Source organism: Delphinapterus leucas, chromosome 10, assembly GCF_059928025.1.
Source record: "Delphinapterus leucas isolate spDelLeu-1000000601 "Yukka" chromosome 10, BTC_Dleu_Yukka2, whole genome shotgun sequence".
In the NCBI taxonomy this organism is placed as follows: domain Eukaryota; kingdom Metazoa; phylum Chordata; class Mammalia; order Artiodactyla; family Monodontidae; genus Delphinapterus; species Delphinapterus leucas.
The window spans coordinates 67,551,617-67,570,592 of record NC_143138.1 but is presented as its reverse complement, the minus strand read 5'-3'; the positions used below and the strand labels follow the sequence as shown (position 1 = coordinate 67,570,592).

The following is an 18,976-nucleotide window of genomic DNA, read 5'->3' as shown; positions in this document are numbered from 1 at the left end:
TGCTGTGACATATTTCCTTTGCAACTTGTCAGAGCTCTGCCTAAATAAAGCTCATTATGTGCTACTACTATCTCATGGTCATGTCTTTTATCAGCCCTAAAATCCTCTAGTTTACTACAAATGTATAAGTTTTTCAGTGAAACTGTATAAAAAGTAGCAACAGGGCTTCCCTGGTGGTGCAGTGGTTGAGAGTTCGCCTGCCGATGCAGGGGACACGGGTTAGCGCCCCGGTCCGGGAGGATCCCACATGCCACAGAGTGGCTGGGCCCGTGAGCCATGGCCGCTGAGCCTGCACATCCGGAGCCTGTGCTCTACAACGGGAGAGGCCACAACAGTGAGAGGCCCACGTACCTCAAAAAAAAAAAAAGTAGCAACAATACCTGAATCATTTTAAGAATCAGAAAACCCAGATATCAAGAAACACTTTAAAAGATAAGTGAAAATATGAAAATTTTTAAAGTTCCCGTAAAAACATTCCCACAGATGGATTATTCAAGCAATTTCACTCCGTGTCAACCAAATAAAACAAGAAGTACTTCAGTACAAATGGCACAAGTTTTTCAAGAAGCAGATGATATACCCTAGGAAGCACTGAGAGCACAGTTATGCTCCCGAGTATGGCAGGATGCAATGAAGAAGGTACATGATAGAAACACAATGCATGTTCTCTGACTGAGAGGCCCTCAACTCCTGGTTGATATTTGCTAAGGTAGAGCCCCAAGTCCCAGTCCTGCTGATCTAACCAAGCATTGGGAAGATATCCAGGAGAAATTTGACCATTTTAATGCACACCACCACCCATGTAGTATTGCTATCTAAGATGCTTAAGCTGAATCTAACCACGAGGAAACAGACAAATACAAATTGAGGGACATTTTACAAAACAACTGGCCTGGGCACTTCAACAAAGTCAATGCCATGAAAAGAAAAAAGAACACCAAGGCTGGAGAACTGTTCTAAATTAAAAGAGATTATGACATGACAATGATAAAATGTAATATTTAATTCTTGATTGGATCCTGGACCACACACTCCCGACCCCCAAAAAACCAACCAAACGAAAACAGCTAGAAAGGACATTCATGGGACAATTAGGGAGACATCTGAATATGGACTATATATTTTATAGTACTATTATATCAATGTTACATTTCCTGAGTGTAATAATTATACTGTGATTATGTTAGAGAATGTACTTTTTCTTAAGATGTATATACTAAAATATTGAGCAGTTCCTGGGTTCCAGTATCCCCAACCTATTATCTTTTGTATTGCCAGACATTAGAGTATAGAATGCTTTAATGCAGTGATTATTCTGGGTTATATCAGTATTTCCTTTTTTTCTTTCACTCTTCAAATATGTGTCTAAAATTCCCTATATTAGATTCTATTTCATAAAGTGACTCATAAGTTTCTCTTTTCCTGACTAAACCCTAACTTACCAGAAGGATACTCTGATGCTAACTCAACCTCTGGTCAAAAACATAATTTCTAGTACCAAAAGCTACATAGTTAGACAGTATCTTAAATTTTATATTTTAAAATGATGAATTTTAAAATAAAAAAATCACAATCTAATAATAATACCTATTACTTTTAAAAATAAGACATAACAGTAAAGAATTTTTTTAAATCACCCAAAATCCGAACATGCAAAAACAACAAATGTTAACATTTTGATATATTTACAATTCGCCTCTCTATTCAGAAATTGCTTATGTTTCACAAATTTGTGACCAAACTACACACCCATTTTCTACACTGTCCTTTTATCCTTAGTTTTTTCAATTTCTATTTGCAGAAAGAAAAGATTTTAAAAGTCTCCCTCACTTTCACATACAGAAACAAAATGACAGATTTATCACTAACTCCTAACCTCTCATCAAGGACTATTCTCAAAATAGTATACATCATTTTTAAAAAACATGCTGCATGCATAATTGTTTTATAAAATTTGTAACAAATTACCTTTCCAGTATACAGGAAAAGAGGTTAAAGTTGTCAGTATTTTAAGATAAAATTATGTCCTCAGAATTATATATGATAAAACAGGTATATTTTTTGCAGGAAAACATGCCAATAACATATTTTATACTATGAACCAAAAAGAAAACAGCCTTCCTCTGCAACCAATAAAAATTATAAATAAATTTAGTAAAGCCAACTACTCACCCCCTATTACTGACAATTGCTTTTTTCAAATGAATGTAATTTGCAGGAAAGATCCCCTGTAAAAGAGAAAAGGTTTTCCATTAGAAAAAGTAATTTGTGATTAACATCTCATATAGACTAAAATAGCAGCCAGATTTCAGCATGGAACTACTCTATCAACAACACAGTACATCTTTTAATGTAGCAACCACTTTACATATGAAGAATACAAAGTTGCACAAACTATATTCAACAGGAATTTCACTGTCATTTGCAATCAGAGTCTATCCTCAGGGAAAAAACAACTGTGATGTTAAGCAACCACCAAAAATCAATTTTCTTTAAGTTTTAGAAATATTCATCAAATCACTCTTAGGATACAGACTTAACGTACAGAGCTTGACATGTATCTACAAAAGGACATCATCATCTAACAAACAATTTACAGATTATCCAGCTCTGAGCTAGAGAAAGAATTCTCACATTCTGGGTAACATTTGTATTCACAAGAATAAATCAATCTGGGAGCTTTTATAAATATTTCTTCTTTTACTCTTTCCAAACGGTTTCCACTTTGGTATCTGCCATAATTTGATTTCAATTCCTAAGGGATAAAAAATGTATTGTTTTAGAAAACAAATAAGTTTTCCAATCAATGTTTCACTCTTTTTCCTGGTGTATAAAACTCCCTTGAAATAAAACACAGATGGCCTATTTTTTATTTTTCTATTTCTTTTTTTTGTGTGTGTGTTAGTTTCTACTTTATAACAAAGTGAATCACTTATACATATACATATGTTCCCATATCTCCTCCCTCTTGCAGCTCCCTCCCTCCCATCCTCCCTATCCCACCCCTCCAGGTGGTCACAAAGCACCGAGCTGATCTCCCTGTGCTATGTGGCTCCCTCCCACTAGCTATCTATCTTACGCTTGGTAGTGTATATATGTCCATGCCTCTCTCTCACCTCGTCACAGCTTACCCTTCCCACTCCCCATAGCCTCAAGTCCATTCTCTAGTAGGTCTGTGTCTTTATTCCCGTCTTACCCCTAGGTTCTTCATGACATTTTTTTTTCTTAAAATCCATATATATGTGTTAGCATAGGGTACCTGTCTCTCTTTCTGACTTACTTAACTCTGTATGAGAGACTCCAGGTCCATCCACCTCATTACAAATAGCTCAATTTCATTTCTTTTTATGGCTGAGTAATATTCCATTGTATGTATGTGCCACATCTTCTTTATCCATTCATCCGATGATGGACACTTAGGTTGTTTCCATCTCCAGGCTATTGTAAATAGAGCCACAATGAAAATTTTGGTACATGACTCTTTTTGAATTATGGTTTTCTCAGGGTATATGCCCAGTAGTGGGATTGCTGGGTCATATGGTAGTTCTATTTGTAGTTTTTTAAGGAACCTCCATACTGTTCTCCATAGTAGCTGTACCAATTCACATTCCCACCAGCAATGCAACAGTGTTCCCTTTTCTACATACACTCTCCAGCATTTATTGTTTCTAGATTTTTTGACGATGGCCATTCTGACTGGTGTGAGGTGATATCTCATTGTAGTTTTGATTTGCATTTCTCTAATGACTAATCATGTTGAGCATTCTTTCATGTGTTTGTTGGCAGTCTATATATCTTTTTTGGAGAAATGTCTATTTAGGTCTTCTGCCCATTTTTGGATTGAGTTGTTTGTTTTTTTGTTATTGAGCTGAATGAGCTGCTTACAAATTTTGGAGATTAATCCTTTGTCCATTGATTCATTCGCAAACATTTTCTCCCATTCTGAGGGTTGTCTTTTGGTCTTCTTTATGGTTTCCTTTGCTGTGCAAAAGCTTTGAAGTTTCATTAGGTCCCATTTGTTTATTTTTATTTTTATTTCCATTTCTCTAGGAGATGGGTCAAAAAGGATCTTGCTGTGATTTATGTCATAGAGTGTTCTGCCTATGATTTCCTCTAAGAGTTCGATCGTTTCTGGCCTTACATTTAGGTCTTTAATCCATTCTGAGCTTATTTTTGTGTATGGTGTTAGGGAGTGATCTAATCTCATACTTTTACATGTAGCTGTCCAGTTTACCCAGCACCACTTATTGAAGAGGCTGTCCTTTCTCCACTGTACATTCCTACCTCCTTTATCAAAGATAAGGTGACCATATGTGCATGGGTTTATCTCTGGGCTTTCTATCCTGTTCCATTGATCTATATTTCTGTTTTTGTGCCAGTTCCATACTGTCATGATTACTGTACCTTTGTAGTATAGTCTGAAGTCAGGGAGTCTGATTCCTCCAGCTCCGTTTTTCTTTCTCAAGATGGCTTTGGCTATTCGGGGTCTTTTGTGTTTACATACAAATTGTGAAATTTTTTGTTCTAGTTCTGTTAAAAATGCCAGTGGTAGCTTGATAGGGATTGCATTGAATCTGTAGATTGCTTTGGGTAGTAGAATCATTTTCACAATATTGATTCTTCCAATCCAAGAACATGGTATATCTCTCCATCTGTTTGTATCATCTTTAATTTCTTTCATCAGTGTCTTATAATTTTCTGCATACAGGTCTTTTGTCTCCTTAGGTAGGTTTATTCCTAGGTATTTTATTCTTTTTGTTGAAATGGTAAATGGGAGTGTTTTCTTAATTTCACTTTCAGATTTTTCATCATTAGTGTATAAGAATGCTAGAGATTTCTATGCATTAATTTTGTATCCTGCTACTTTACCAAATTCATTGATTAGCTCTAGTACTTTTCTGGTTGCATCTTTAGGATTCTCTATGTATAGTATCATGTCATCTGCAAAGAGTGACAGCTTTACTTCTTCTTTTCCAGTTTGGATTCCTTTTATTTCTTTTCTTCTATGATTGCTGTGGCTAAAACTTCCAAAACTATATTGAATAAGAGTGGTGAGAGTGGGCAACCTTGTCTTGTTCCTGATCTTAGTGGAAATGGTTTCAGTTTTTCACCATTAAGGACGATGTTTGCTGTTGGTTTGTCATATATGGCCTTTATTATGTTGAGGAAAGTTCCCTCTATGCCTACTTTCTGCAGGGTTTTTATCATAAATGGGTGTTGAATTTTCTCGAAAGCTTTTTCTGCATCTGTTGAGATGATCATATGGTTTACCTCCTTCAATTTGTTAATATGGTGTATCACGTTGATTGATTTGCATATACTGAAGAATCCTTGCATTCCTGTAATAAACCCCACTTGATCATGGTGTATGATCCGTTTAATGTGCTGTTGGATTCTGTTTGCTAGTATTTTGTTGAGGATTTTTGCATCTATGTTCATCAGTGACATTGGCCTGTAGATTTCTTTCTTTCTGACATCCTTGTCTGGTTTGGTATCAGGGTGATGGTGGCCGCGTAGAACGAGTTTGGGAGTGTTCCTCCCTCTGCTATATTTTGGAAGGGTTTGAGAACGATAGGTGTTAGCTCTTCTCTAAATGTTTGATAGAATTCGCCTGTGAAGCCATCTGGTCCTGGGCTTTTGTTTGTTGGAAGATTTTTAATCACTGTTTCAATTTCAGTGCTTGTGATTGGTCTGTTCATATTTTTTATTTCTTCCTGGTTCAGTCTTGGCAGGTTGTGCATTTCTAAGAATTTTTCCATTTCTTCCAGGTTGTCCATTTTATTGGCATAGAGTTGACTGTAGTAATCTCTCATGATCTTTTGTATTTCTGCAGTGTCAGTTGTTACTTCTCCTTTTTCATTTCTAATTCTATTGATTTGAGTCTTCTCCCTTTTTTTCTTGATGAGTCTGGTTAATGGTTTATCAATTTTGCTTATCTTCTCAAAGAACCAGCTTTTAGTTTTATTGATCTTTGTTATCATTTCCTTCATTTTTTTTCATTTATTTCTGATCTGATTTTTATGATTTCTTTCCTTCTGCTAACTTTGGGGTTTTTTTGTTCTTCTTTCTCTAATTGCTTTAGGTGCAAGGTTAGGTTGTTTATTCGAGATGTTTCCTGTTTCTTAAGGTAGGATTGTATTGCTATAAACTTCCCTCTTAGAACTGCTTTTGCTGCATCCCATAGGTTTTGGGTCATTGTGTCTCCATTGTCATTTGTTTCTAGGTATTTTTTTATTTCCTCTTCAATTTCTTCAGTGATCACTTCGTTATTAAGTACTGTATTGTTTAGCCTCCATGTGTTTGTAATTTTTACAGATCTTTTCCTGTAATTGATATCTAGTCTCATGGTGTTGTGGTCGGAAAAGATACTTGATATAATATCAATTTTCTTAAATTTACCACAGCTTGATTTGTGACCCAAGATATGATCTATCCTGGAGAATGTTCCATGAGCACTTGAGAAAAATGTGTATTCTGTTGGTTTTGGATGGAATGTCCTATAAATATCAATTAAGTCCATCTCGTTTAATGTATCATTTAAAGCTTGTGTTTCCTTATTTATTTTCATTTTGGATGATCTGTCCATTGGTGAAAGTGGGGTGTTAAAGTCCCCTACTATGAATGTGTTACTGTCGATTTCCCCTCTTATGGCTGTTAGTATTTGCCTTATGTATTGAGGTGCTCCTATGTTGGCTGCATAAATATTTACAATTGTTATATCTTCTTCTTGGATCAATCCCTTGATCATTATGTAGTGTCCTTCTTTGTCTCTTCTAATAGTCTTTATTTTAAATTCTATTTTGTCTGATATGAGAATTGCTACTCCAGCTTTCTTTTGGTTTCCATTTGCATGGAGTATCTTTTTCCATCCCCTTACTTTCAGTCTCTATGCGTCTCTAGGTCTGAAGTGGGTCTCTTGTAGACAGCATATATATGGGTCTTGTTTTTGTATCCATTCAGCCAATCTGTGTCTTTTGGTGGGAGCATTTAGTCCGTTTACATTTAAGGTAATTATCGATATGTATGTTCCTATTCCCATTTTCTTAATTGTTTTGGGTTCGTTATTGTAGGTCTTTTCCTTCTCTTGTGTTTCTTGCCTAGAGAAGTTCCTTTAGCATTTGTTGTAAAGCTGATTTGGTGGTGCTGAACTCTCTCAGCTTTTGCTTGTCCATAAAGGTTTTAATTTCTCCATCAAATCTGAATGAGATCCTTGCTGAGTAGAGTAATCTTGGTTGCAGGTTTTTCTCCTTCATCTCTTTAAATATGTCCTTTCACTCCCTTCTGGCCTGCAGAGTTTCTGCTGAAAGATCAGCTGTTAACCTTATGGGGATTCCCTTGTGTGTTATTTGTTGTTTTTCCCTTGCTGTTTTTAATATGTTTTCTTTGTATTTAATTTTTGACAGTTTGATTAATATGTGTCGGCATATTTCTCTTTGGATTTATCCTGTATGGGACTCTCTGTGCTTCCTGGACTTGATCAACTATTTCCTTACCCATATTAGGGAAGTTTTCAACTATAATCTCTTCAAATATTTTCTCAGTCCCTTTCTTTTTCTCTTCTTCTGGAACCCCTATAATTCGAATGTTGGTGCATTTAATGTTGTCCCAGAGGTCTCTAAGACTCTCCCCAGTTCTTTTCATTCTTTTTTCTTTATTCTGCTCTGCAGTAGTTATTTCCACTATTTTATCTTCTAGGTCACTTATCCGTTCCTCTGCCTCAGTTATTCTGCTATTGATCCCATCTAGAGTATTTTTAATTTCATTTATTGTGTTGTTCATCATTGCTTGTTTCATCTTTAGTTCTTCTAGGTCCTTGTTAAATGTTTCTTGCATTTTGTCTATTCTATTTCCAAGATTTTGGATCATCTTTACTATCATTATTCTGAATTCTTTTTCAGGTAGACTGCCTATTTCCTCTTCATTTGTTAGGTCTGGTGGGTTTTTATCTTGCTCCTTCATCTGCTGTGTGTTTTTCTGTCTTCTCATTTTGCCTATCTTACTGTGTTTGGGGTCTCCTTTTTGCAGACTGCAGGTTCGTAGTTCCCGTTGTTTTTGGTGTCTGTCCCCAGTGGCTAAAGTTGGTTCAGTGGGTTGTGTAGGCTTCCTGGTGGAGGGGACTAGTGCCTGTCTTCTGGTGGATAAGGCTGGATCTTGTCTTTCTGGTGGGCAGGTCCACATCTGGTGGTGTGTTTTGGGGTGTCTGTGGACTTATTATGATCTTAGGCAGCCTCTCTGCTAATGGGTGGGGTTGTGTTCCTGTCTTGCTAGTTGTTTGGCGTAGGGTGTCCAGCACTGTAGCTTGCTGGTCGGTGAGTGAAGCTGGGTGCTGGTGTTGAGATGGAGATCTCTGGGAGATTTTTGCCGTTTGATCTTATGTGGAGCTGGGAGGTCTCTTGTGGACCAGTGTCCTGAAGTTGGCTCTCCCACCTCAGAGGCACAGCACTGACTCCTCGCTGCAGCATCAAGAGCCCTTCATCCACACGGCTCAGAATAAAAGGGAGAAAAAGAAGAAAGAAAGAAAGAAAAAAAGAAAGAAAGAAAGAAAGGAGGGAGGGAGGGAGGGAGGGAGGGAGGGAGGGAGGGAGGAAAGAAAGAGGGAAGGAAGGAAAGAAGGAAATAAGATAAAATAAAATAAAGTAAGATGAAATAAAATAAAGTTATTAAAATAAAAAATAATTATTAAGAAAAAAAAATTTTTTAAAGAAAAAAAATGGACAGATAGAACCCTAGGACAATGGTGGAAGCAAAGCTATACAGACAAAATCTCACACAGAAGCATACACATACACACTCACAAAAAGACGAAAAGGGGAAAAAATCATAAATCTTGCTCTCAAAGTCCACCTCCTCAATTTGGGATGATTCATTGTCTACTCATGTATTCCACAGATGCAGGGTACATCAACTTGATTGTGGAGCTTTAATCTGCTGCTTCTGAGGCTGCTAGGAGAGATTTCCGTTTCTCTTCTTTGTTCTCACAGCTCCCTGGGCTCAGCTTTGGATTTGGCCCCACCTCTGCGTGTAGGTCGCCGGAGGGCGTCTGTTCTTCGCTCAGACAGGACGGGGTTAAGAGAGCAGGTGCTTCGGGGACTCTGGCTCACTCAGGCCGGGGGTGGCGGGGGGGAGGAGGGAGGGGTACGGAGTGCGGGACGATCCTGCGGCTGCAAAGGCCGGCGTGACGTTGCACCAGCCTGAGGCGCGCCGTGCGTTCTCCTGGGGAAGTTGTCCCTGGATCCCGGGACCCTGGCAGTGGCGGGCTGCACAGGCTCCCCGGAAGAGGGGTGTGGATAGTGACCTGTGCTTGCACACAGGCTTCTTGGTGGTGGCTGCAGCAGCCTTAGCGTCTCATGCCCGTCTCTGGGGTCCGCACTTTTAGCCACGGCTCGCACCCGTCTCTGGGGCTCCTTTAAGCAGCGCTCTTAATCCCCTCTCCTCGCGCACCAGGAAACAAAATGGGAAGGAAAAGTCTCTTGCCTCTTCGGCAGGTACAGACTTTTCCCCATACTCCCTACTCCCTTCCGGCTAGCCGTGGTGCACTGACCCCTGCAGGCTGTATTCACGCAGCCAACCCCAGTCCTCTCCCTGCGCTCCGACCGAAGCCCGAACCTCAGCTCCCAGACCCGCCCGCCCCGGCGGGTGAGCAGAAGATGGCGTATTTTTTAAATACTCTTTGGCCCACACCACTATCAGTAATAAACTCAATCTATACCACACAAACCCATCAGCAGCTGGACTACAGTAATGCATTTTACAGTTTTCAGTGTACAGATCTTTCACCTCCTTGGTTAAACTTATTCCCAAGTATTTGATTATTCTGATGCTACTGTGAATGGGATTGTTTCCTTTATTTCTTTTTCAGATATTTCATTGATAGTGCATAAAAACACAACTAAATTCTCTGTGTTCATTTTATATCCTGCAATTTTACTGAATGTATTGATTAGTTCTGTTTCTTGGGGGAATCTTTAGGATTTTCTATATATCATATCATATGCAAACAAATAAAATTTTACTTCTTTACTCATTTTGATGCCTTTTATTTCCTTTTCTTACCTGACTGCTCTAGCTAGGACTTCCAGTACTATGTTGAATAGGCATGGTGAGAGTGGGCACCCTTGTCTTGTTCCTCATCTTAGAGGAAAAGTTTTCAACTTTCACCACTGAGTATGACATTAGCTGTGGGCTTATCACATATGGCCTTTATTAGATTGAGGTGTGTTCCTTCTAAACCCAATTTGTTTTCAGTTTTATTCATTTAAGGATGTATTTTGTCAAAAAACTTTGCATATATTGAGATGATCATATGATTTTTATCTTTCATTCTATGGATGCAGTATAGCACATTCACTGATTTGTGAATGTTGAACCATCCTTGCATCCCTTGCATTAATCCCACTTAATCATGGTGTATGACCCTTTTCATATGCTATTAAAACTGCTAATATTTTGTTGAGAGTTTTTGCATCTATATTCATCAGGAGTAATGACACGTATTTTTCTTTTCCTACACTGTCCTTATGTGGCTTTGGTATCAGAGTAATGCTAGCCTCATGAAATGAATCTGAAAGTGTTCCCTCCTCTTCAATTTTTGGAATAGTTTGAGAAGGACTGGTGTTAATTCTTCTTTAAAGTTTAGTAGAATTCACCAGTGAAGTCATCCGACCCTGAACTTTTCTTCGTTGGGAGGTTTTTTATTACTGATTCAATCTCCTTACTGATGATTGGACTATTCAGATGTTCTATTTCCTCGTGATTCATTCTGGATAGGTTTTAAGTTTCTAGGAATTTATCCATTTCTTCTAGGTGGTCCAATTTGTTAGCATACAATTGTCATAGTAGTCTCTTATAATCCTCTGTATTTCTGTGGTGTCATTTTCAATGTCTCTTCTTTCATTTCTCATTTTGAGTCTTTTTTTTCCTCAGTCAATTTTGTTTATCTTTTAAAAGAACCAGCTCTTAGTTACATTAACCTTTTCTCTTGTTTTTTGGTCTCTTTTTCATTTATTTTCACCCTGATCTTTGTTATTTCCTTGATTCTGCTAAATTTGGTCATAGTTTCTTCTTCTTTCTTCTAGTTTCTTCAGATGTAAAGTAAGGTTGTTTATTTAACATCTTTTTTTTTTTTTCTTACTGTAGGCATTTATCACTATAAGCTTCCCTCTTCAAACTGCTTTTGCAGTATCCCACAGGTTTTGGCATACTGTGTTTCTGTTTTCACTTGTGTCGAGATTTCTTTTTAATCTCTCCTCTGGTCCACTGGTTGTTCAGAATGTGTTAATTTTCATATATTTGTGAATTTTCCAGTTTTCTTGCTGTTACTGATTTCTAGTTTCATACCACTGTGGTCAGAAAAGATACATGGTATGATTTCAATCTTCTTAAATTTGCTAAAGCCTTGTTATATGACCTATTCTAAAGAATGTTCCATTTACAATTGAGAAGAACATGTACTCTGCTGCTGATGGATTGAATATTCTATATATGTCTCTTAGTTATATTTGGTCTAAAATATAGTTCAAGTCCAACATTTCCTTGTTGATTTTCTGTCTGGATGATCTATCCAGTGCTGAAAATGGGGTGCTGAAGGCTCCTATTATTATTGTATTGTTATCTATTTCTCCCTTCAAATCTATTAGTATTTGCTTACTATATTTAGGGGCTCCATTTTGGGTGAACATATATTTAAGACTGTTATAACTTCTTGATAAGTTGACCCCTTTATCATTATGTAATGACTTTCTTTGTCTCTAGTTAATTTTTGGCTTAAAGTCTATTTATCTGATATAAGTATAGCTCCCTGGGCTCTCTATTAGTTTCCCCTTGCACGAAATATCTTTTTCCATACCTTAACTTTCAAGCTACATGTGTCCTTAAAGCTGAAGTAAGTCTCTTGTAGGCAGCATGTAGCTGGGTCCTGTTTTTTTTAATACATCAAGCCACTCTAGGCCTTTTGATTGGAGAATTCAATCCATTTACATTTAGAGTAATTATTGATAGGTAAAGACTTACTAATGCCATCTTATTGTTTCTGGCTGTTTTATGGTTCCCTTATTCCTTTCTTCCTTTCTTGCTGCCTTCCTTTGTGAATTGATGATTCTTCCACTGTGGTATGCTTTGATTCCCATAACTTTATCTTTTGTGAATCTACTGTAGATTTTTGCTTTGTGGTTACCATGGACATCAAGGCCACCAGTAATGTATTTTATATATTGGCTCATAATAAACTATAACCTATGCCAACAGAGAAATCTAATATGTGAAAATATGGGATTGAAAACAGGATAAAACACACAACCACATATAACCAAACCTAAATGATGACAACTGGTTATCTGTAAGGGAAGAATTAATAGTAAAAAGTTTAAAACACACAGAATTAGCATATACTTCTAAGAAGATGGAAGAAGACATATTTTTCACTATTCCTCCTGCTAAGTACAATGTAAAACTCTGGATATTATATATATATATATATATATATATATATATATATAAAACATGCATATGGATACACAAAATATACATAAAAATATACATCATATGTCATATATATAACATGTGTGTCATATATATATATATATATGGACATAAAAGTATTTTTGAGAACTGGAAGACTCTGAAAGGTGAAGAGAAGAAGGCAAACCAACTGGGATTGAGATGCAAGAAATAGCACAGTGGTGAACTCTCTAGATTTTCTTTTACCTTATGTATCCACTACTTGAAGCTAAAAAAGCTGGAGACCTGAAAACACCAAAAGGCACAAACAGAAAAAGACCCTAAAAAACCCTGTTCTTTCTAGTTTAAGAACCAGGAAAGGATCCACCTATCAAAACAAAAAACTTTTCAATAATAACCACTATATTGCTTCCAAATACCACCCAAAAAAAGCAATGGCCCAACTCCCACCCACACAAGCAAGGTCAATTGGAGGGACTGAACTTTGACCCTCATCAGGCTGTAATGTGGCACCCAAACTGGTACAGTATCAGAGAAAACCAAGTTAAGAGCCAAGACCTTCTATGCCAGTAGGCAATAATAAGCCACCAGCACTCTGGCAGTGGAGACTACTGTTCAGGGGGCACCTGAACTTCCACCCCTAACAAGTATTAATGAGATTCCCTACATCACCCTGCTGTGCTGGTATAAGAAGAGGCCAAGGGGAGAGCTGCAACTTTCACCATCACTCAGAAATAACAAGACCACCACCCTCCTCCTGGTGTCATTGAAGGCCACATGGGCAGCAGTAAGGACGTACTACAATGCCTTCCAACCAGTGAATAATCAGTGGAACACTAGTAGGAAGCTGGAATTCCCACACAAGGAAAAACAAGGAGCCTTCACCCTTTGGTGTCAACAGAGGCTGAGTGGGAAACATGGGATTCAAACCCCCTTGGCAATAATGAGGTAAAACCCCTCTTCCCTCTGCAGAAGCACTGTCACAAAAAGCCAGGTAAAATTGAAGGTTTAAATAAAATACAGAGTCTCATAATACCCAAAGGTCCGGGCTTCAGTTGAAAATCACTCATCATACCAAGAACCAGGAATCAAAGGGCATCAAAGGGACATGGATCCTACTAACTACTTCATGGACTCCATCAGGAAGCCTGTCCATGAGCCAATGGAGATGCCTCACACCTGCAGATCTTCCCAACTGGCCCATGAGCATCCCCAATGCTCTGCACACTCCATCACACTCCCTAACTCTGTGGCCAGTTCCCTGTGCACACCACCAAGGGTGGTAATGAGTGCAAGCCTTTGTACATGGCTACTAAGCACATGCAGAAAGCCATTCAATTCTGCAGAATTGGGAGAAAGCACATAAACTTAAGCATGCAGCACCACCCTAGGTGAAGCAAACAGGAGACTGGCAGCAACCAGCCTAACTTTGCAGGATTGAGAAAAAGCATACAATCTTAGAAATTCCACCCCAAAAAAGAGAACAAGAAGTGTGGAGTAGGTGCATACATAGCAAAGGTCTAAGAAAGCCTCAGAATAACCAGCAGGGCTGACAGAAGATACTTCTCTACCGAAGACAGTCAGTAAAAATGGAGGAGGTGACTGCTTCTTCAAATGGAAAGACAGCAAAGCAAGACTTCAAGGAACATGAAAAATAAAGCAAACATGATACGATAAAAAGGGGACACAACAACTTTCCAGTAACCAACTCCAAAGAAATGAATCTGTGATGTGTCCAATAAAAAAAGTCAAAATAGTTGTTTTAAGAAAGCTCAACAAGGGAGGGAGACGCAAGAGGGAAGAGATATGGGAACATATGTGTATGTAAAACTGATTCACTTTGTTATAAAGCAGAAACTAACACACCATTGTAAAGCAACTCTACACCAATACAGATGTTAAAAAAAAAAAAAAGAAAGCTCAACAAACTACAAGAAAACACAGAAAGATCATTCAATGAAATCAAGGAAACAATACACAAATAAGTTTAAAAGATGTACAGAAATCATAAAAAAGAACCAAATAGAAATTCTGGAACTGAAGATTATAATGAATTTAATGAAAACTGCAACAGAGAATGTCAACAGCAGACTTGATCAAAAAGAAGAAAAACTTAGTGAGACTGAACACAGGAACCTTGAGGTCATCCAGTCAGAAGAGAACAAAAGAAAAAAATTTTAAAGAGCAAAAAAAGTCCATATGAATTACAGAATACCATAAGGGGAAACAGTCTATGTAGTATTGCAGTTCCAGAAAGACAACGGAGGGAGAAGGGTTAGAGGGCTTATTTAAAGAAATAAGGGCTGAGAACTTCCCAAATCTTGGGAGATTTGGACATCCAAGTTCATGAAGCTAGGTCTCCAACAACATTCAACCCAAAAAGGTCAATTCCAAGACACATTATAATAAAACTGACTCAAATCCAAGACAAAGAGAATTTCAAAAGCAGCAAGAGAAAAAAAGGTTTGTAACTTATCAGGTAAACCCAATAAGGCTATCAGTAGTACTCAGCAGATATGCCAGGCAAGGAAACAGTGGAATAATACATTCAAAGTACTGAAAGAAAAAAATTGCCAACTAAAAATACTGGCAAAGATGTCTTTCAAGATTGGAGAAATGACTTTCCAAGACAAAAACTGAAAGAGTTCATCACCACTAAATCTGCCTTATAAGAAATGATGAAAGAAATTCTTCATCTGAAATGAAAGGACATAATTAGTAACACCAAAGCATGTGAAAATACAAAACACAGTGATAAAGATAAATATATAGTTAAATTCAGAATACTCTAATACTGTAATATGGCAACACATTAATCAATTAACTAGGGGGCTTCCCTGGTGGCGCAGTGGTTAAGAATCCGCCTATGAATGCAGGGGACATAGGTTAGAGCCCTGGTCCGGGAAGATTCCACATGCCGTGGAGCAACGAAGCCCATGCGCCACAACTACTGAGCCTGCGCTCTAGAGCCTGCGAGCCACAACTACTGAAGCCCACGTGCCTAGAGCCTGTGCTCCACAACAAGAGAAGCCACCACAGTGAGAAGCCTGCGCACCGCAACAAAGAGTAGTCCCCACTCACCGCAACCAGAGAAAAGCCCGTGTGCAGCAACAAAGACCCAATGCAGCCAAAAATAAAATTAAATTAATCAATTTACTATAAAGGTTAAAAGACAAAAGAATTTAAAATAACTATACCTACAACAATTTGTCAATAGATACATAAGAAGATGTAGATTGTGACATAAATATAAAATGTGGAAAAGAGGAATAAAAGGGAAGAGTTTTTATATGAGTTTGACATTAAGATGTTATCAGTGTAATAAAACAGACTGTTGTAAGACATCTTATGTAAACTTCATGGTAACCATAAAGAAAAATCTGCAGTAATACACAAAAGGATGGCATTAGTAAGTGAATTAAATTCACCAATCAAAAGGCATACAGTCACTGAAAGAATTTAAAAATATAACCCACCTATATGCTGCCTACAAGAAATTCAACTCACCATTAAGAATAAACATAGGCTCAAAATGAAGAAATAGAAAATGATATTCCATGCAAATGTAAATCAAAAGAGAGCAGGGGTAGCTATACCTATATCACACAAAATAGACTTCAAGTCAAAAACCAGACAGCATAAAGAATGATTATTTAATGACCAAGGGGTTAATTCATCATGAGAATATAAAAACTGTAAATACATATGCACCAAACAACAGAGCATCTAAATATATTAAATACTAACAGAGCTGAAGGGAGAAACAGACAACAATATAAAAACAGTAAGGGATTTCAATACACACTTTCAACAACAGATGGACTTTAAAACCAGGAAATCTGTAAGAAATCATCAGACTTAAATTATACTTTAAACCAAATGATCAGAAATACACAGAACATTCTATTCAACAGCAGCATTCTTCTCCTACACACATGGAATATTCTCCAGGAGAGATAACATGTTAGGACACAAAGCAAGCTCAAGTCTTAACAAACTCAAGAAACTGAAATTATATCTTTTCTAACAACAATAATATGAAACTAGAAATAAATTAACAGGAAGAAATAGGAAGAAACAGGAAGAAAACTGGAATATAAACAAATAGGTAGAAATGAAACCACACCATCCTGAAAAACCAATGTATCAAAGCAGGAATCAAAAGAGAAATCAGCCTGTGTCCTCTAAGATGGGCGGATAGCACTTCCCTCAGGGTCCATGCATGAGGAGGGCAACAGACATGTCTATGGCAGGCGTAGCAGTAACTCTTAGCATGTGGCCTGTCTCTGGTTGGGTTGTAAGTTCAGAAGGCAGGACCAAGACTGTATTCCTCACAGTCACATTGGGACAAAGCAGAAACTAACTGTTTGCATCTGAAACCATCTTACCCAGCAGCCCCCAGGCAGGTTTACCTTAACATCGTTCTTCCTGCTGCCCGTCCTGCTCAGGGCTCCAGAGACGTAGGTCCCAGGGCTTCCACCGATCACCCGCTCCTGGGAGTTTTTTGTAAACCCCACTTACTGCTTTTAAAATTGTGTGACCAGTTCAACCATGTAGGAAACGATCCTGAAGTCCACCACCACGTAATCACTGTTGATGCTGTGATGCTGTATTTTTCTAAAATTGCACATGTGTGTTTGTGTGTGTTTTTTAAAACAGGTGTCCAACTGTATGTATGGTTTCTATCCAGCTCTTTTCACTTAATGTGAATTTCTGGATCATTAAATATTTTTGAGAATGTGGAAAAAAAGAGAAATCAAAAAATAACTTTACACAAGTAAAAGTGGAAACACAACATATGAAAATTTATGGGATGCATGAAAAGCATTTCTAAGATGAAAGTTTACAGTGATAAATGCCTACATTAAGAAAAAAAGAAAAACCTCAAAAAACAACCTAACTTTATATCTCAAGGAAATAAAAAAAAAAAGAACCAATTAAGCCCAAAGCTAGGAAAAAAGATCAGAGGAGAATAAATGATAATAAAAATAAACATAAAATAAACTTAAAACAACAGAAAAGATCAAAGAAATTAAGACCTAGCTTTTTGAAAAAATAAACAAAATTGAGAAACCTTTAACTAGACAAAGAAAAAAAGAATCAAATAAATAAAATTGAAAATAAAAGAGGAGACACTACAACTGATACAACAAAAATACAAAGGATTGTAAGAGACTACTATGAACAATCATACATCCACAAACTGGATGACCTAGAAGAAATGGATAAATTCTTAGAAATATACACCCTACCAAGACTGAATCATGAAGACAGAAAAAATCTGAACAAATCAATGACAAATAAGGAGAGTGGATCAGTAATTTAAAACCTCTCAACAAAGAAAAGTCCAGTACCAGATGGTTTTACTGGTGAGTTCTACAAAGATTTAAAGAAGAATTAATACCAATTCTTCTCAGAGTCATCCAAAATAACTTAATAAAAGGGTACAATTCCAACTCATTTTACAAAGCCAGCATTACCTTGATATCAAAACCGGACAAGGACACCACAAGAAAAGAAAATTACAGGTCAATATTCTGACGAACATAGATGCAAAAAAATTCTCAACAAAATATAAACAAATAAATTTCAATGTGACATTCAAAGAATCATACACTGTTATTAAGTTGGATTTATCAGACAAATGCAATGATAGTTCCACATATGCAAATCAATAAGTAGGATACACCAGTTTAAAAAAATGAAGGATAAAATCATATGATCATCTCAATAAATGAGGAAAAACCATCTGACAAACTCAACATTTCCCTGATTATTAGTGATGTTGTGCCTGCTGGCCATCTGCATTTCCTCTTTGGAAAAACGCCTATTCAGTTCTTCTGCCAATTTTTTAATTGGACTTCTTTTTTAATGTTGAGTTGTATGAGCTACTTATATATGTTAAATATTAACCCCTTATCAGTCATATCACTTGCAAATATCTTCTGCCATTCAGTAAGATATCTTCATTTTGTTGATGGTTTCCTTTGCTGTGCAAAAGCTTTGAAGTTTAATTAGGTCCCATTTGTTTATTTTTGCTTTTGTTTCCTTTGTTTTAGGAGACAGATCCAAAAAAATATTGCTGCAATGTATGTCAAAGAGTGTTCTGCCTATGTTTTCCTCTAGGAGTTTTAATAGTATCCAGTCTAACATTTAATCCATTTTGAGTTTATTTTTGTATATGATGTTAGAGAATGTTATTTCATTTTTTACATGGAGCTGTCCAGTTTTCTCTGCACCAATTACTGAAGAGACTGTGTTTTCTCCATTGTATACTCTTGCCTTCTTTATCATAGATTAACTGACCGTAAGTGTGTGGGTTTACTTCTGGGCTCTCTATTCTGTTCCACTGATCTATGTGTCTGTTTTTGTGCCAGTACCATATTATTTTGATTACTGCAGCTTTGTAGTATAGCCTTAAGTCAGGGACCATGATCCCTCCAGCTCTATTCTTCTTTTTCGACATTGTTTTGGCTATTCAGGGTCTTTTGTGTTTCCATATAAAGTTTAAATTTATCTG

At 37.2% G+C, this 18,976-nt stretch overlaps 1 protein-coding gene across 1 annotated transcript in view; it reads right to left on the bottom strand.

Moving 5' to 3' along the window:
- DOCK3 (dedicator of cytokinesis 3) overlaps positions 1–18,976 on the bottom strand; it is a 416,069-nt gene that overhangs the window by 303,632 nt on the left and 93,461 nt on the right. The window contains exon 4 of the mRNA XM_089919399.1: positions 2,173–2,228. Within this exon, the coding sequence (XP_089775525.1) occupies positions 2,173–2,228 (56 nt within the window). The remainder of the gene's footprint in view (positions 1–2,172; positions 2,229–18,976) is intronic.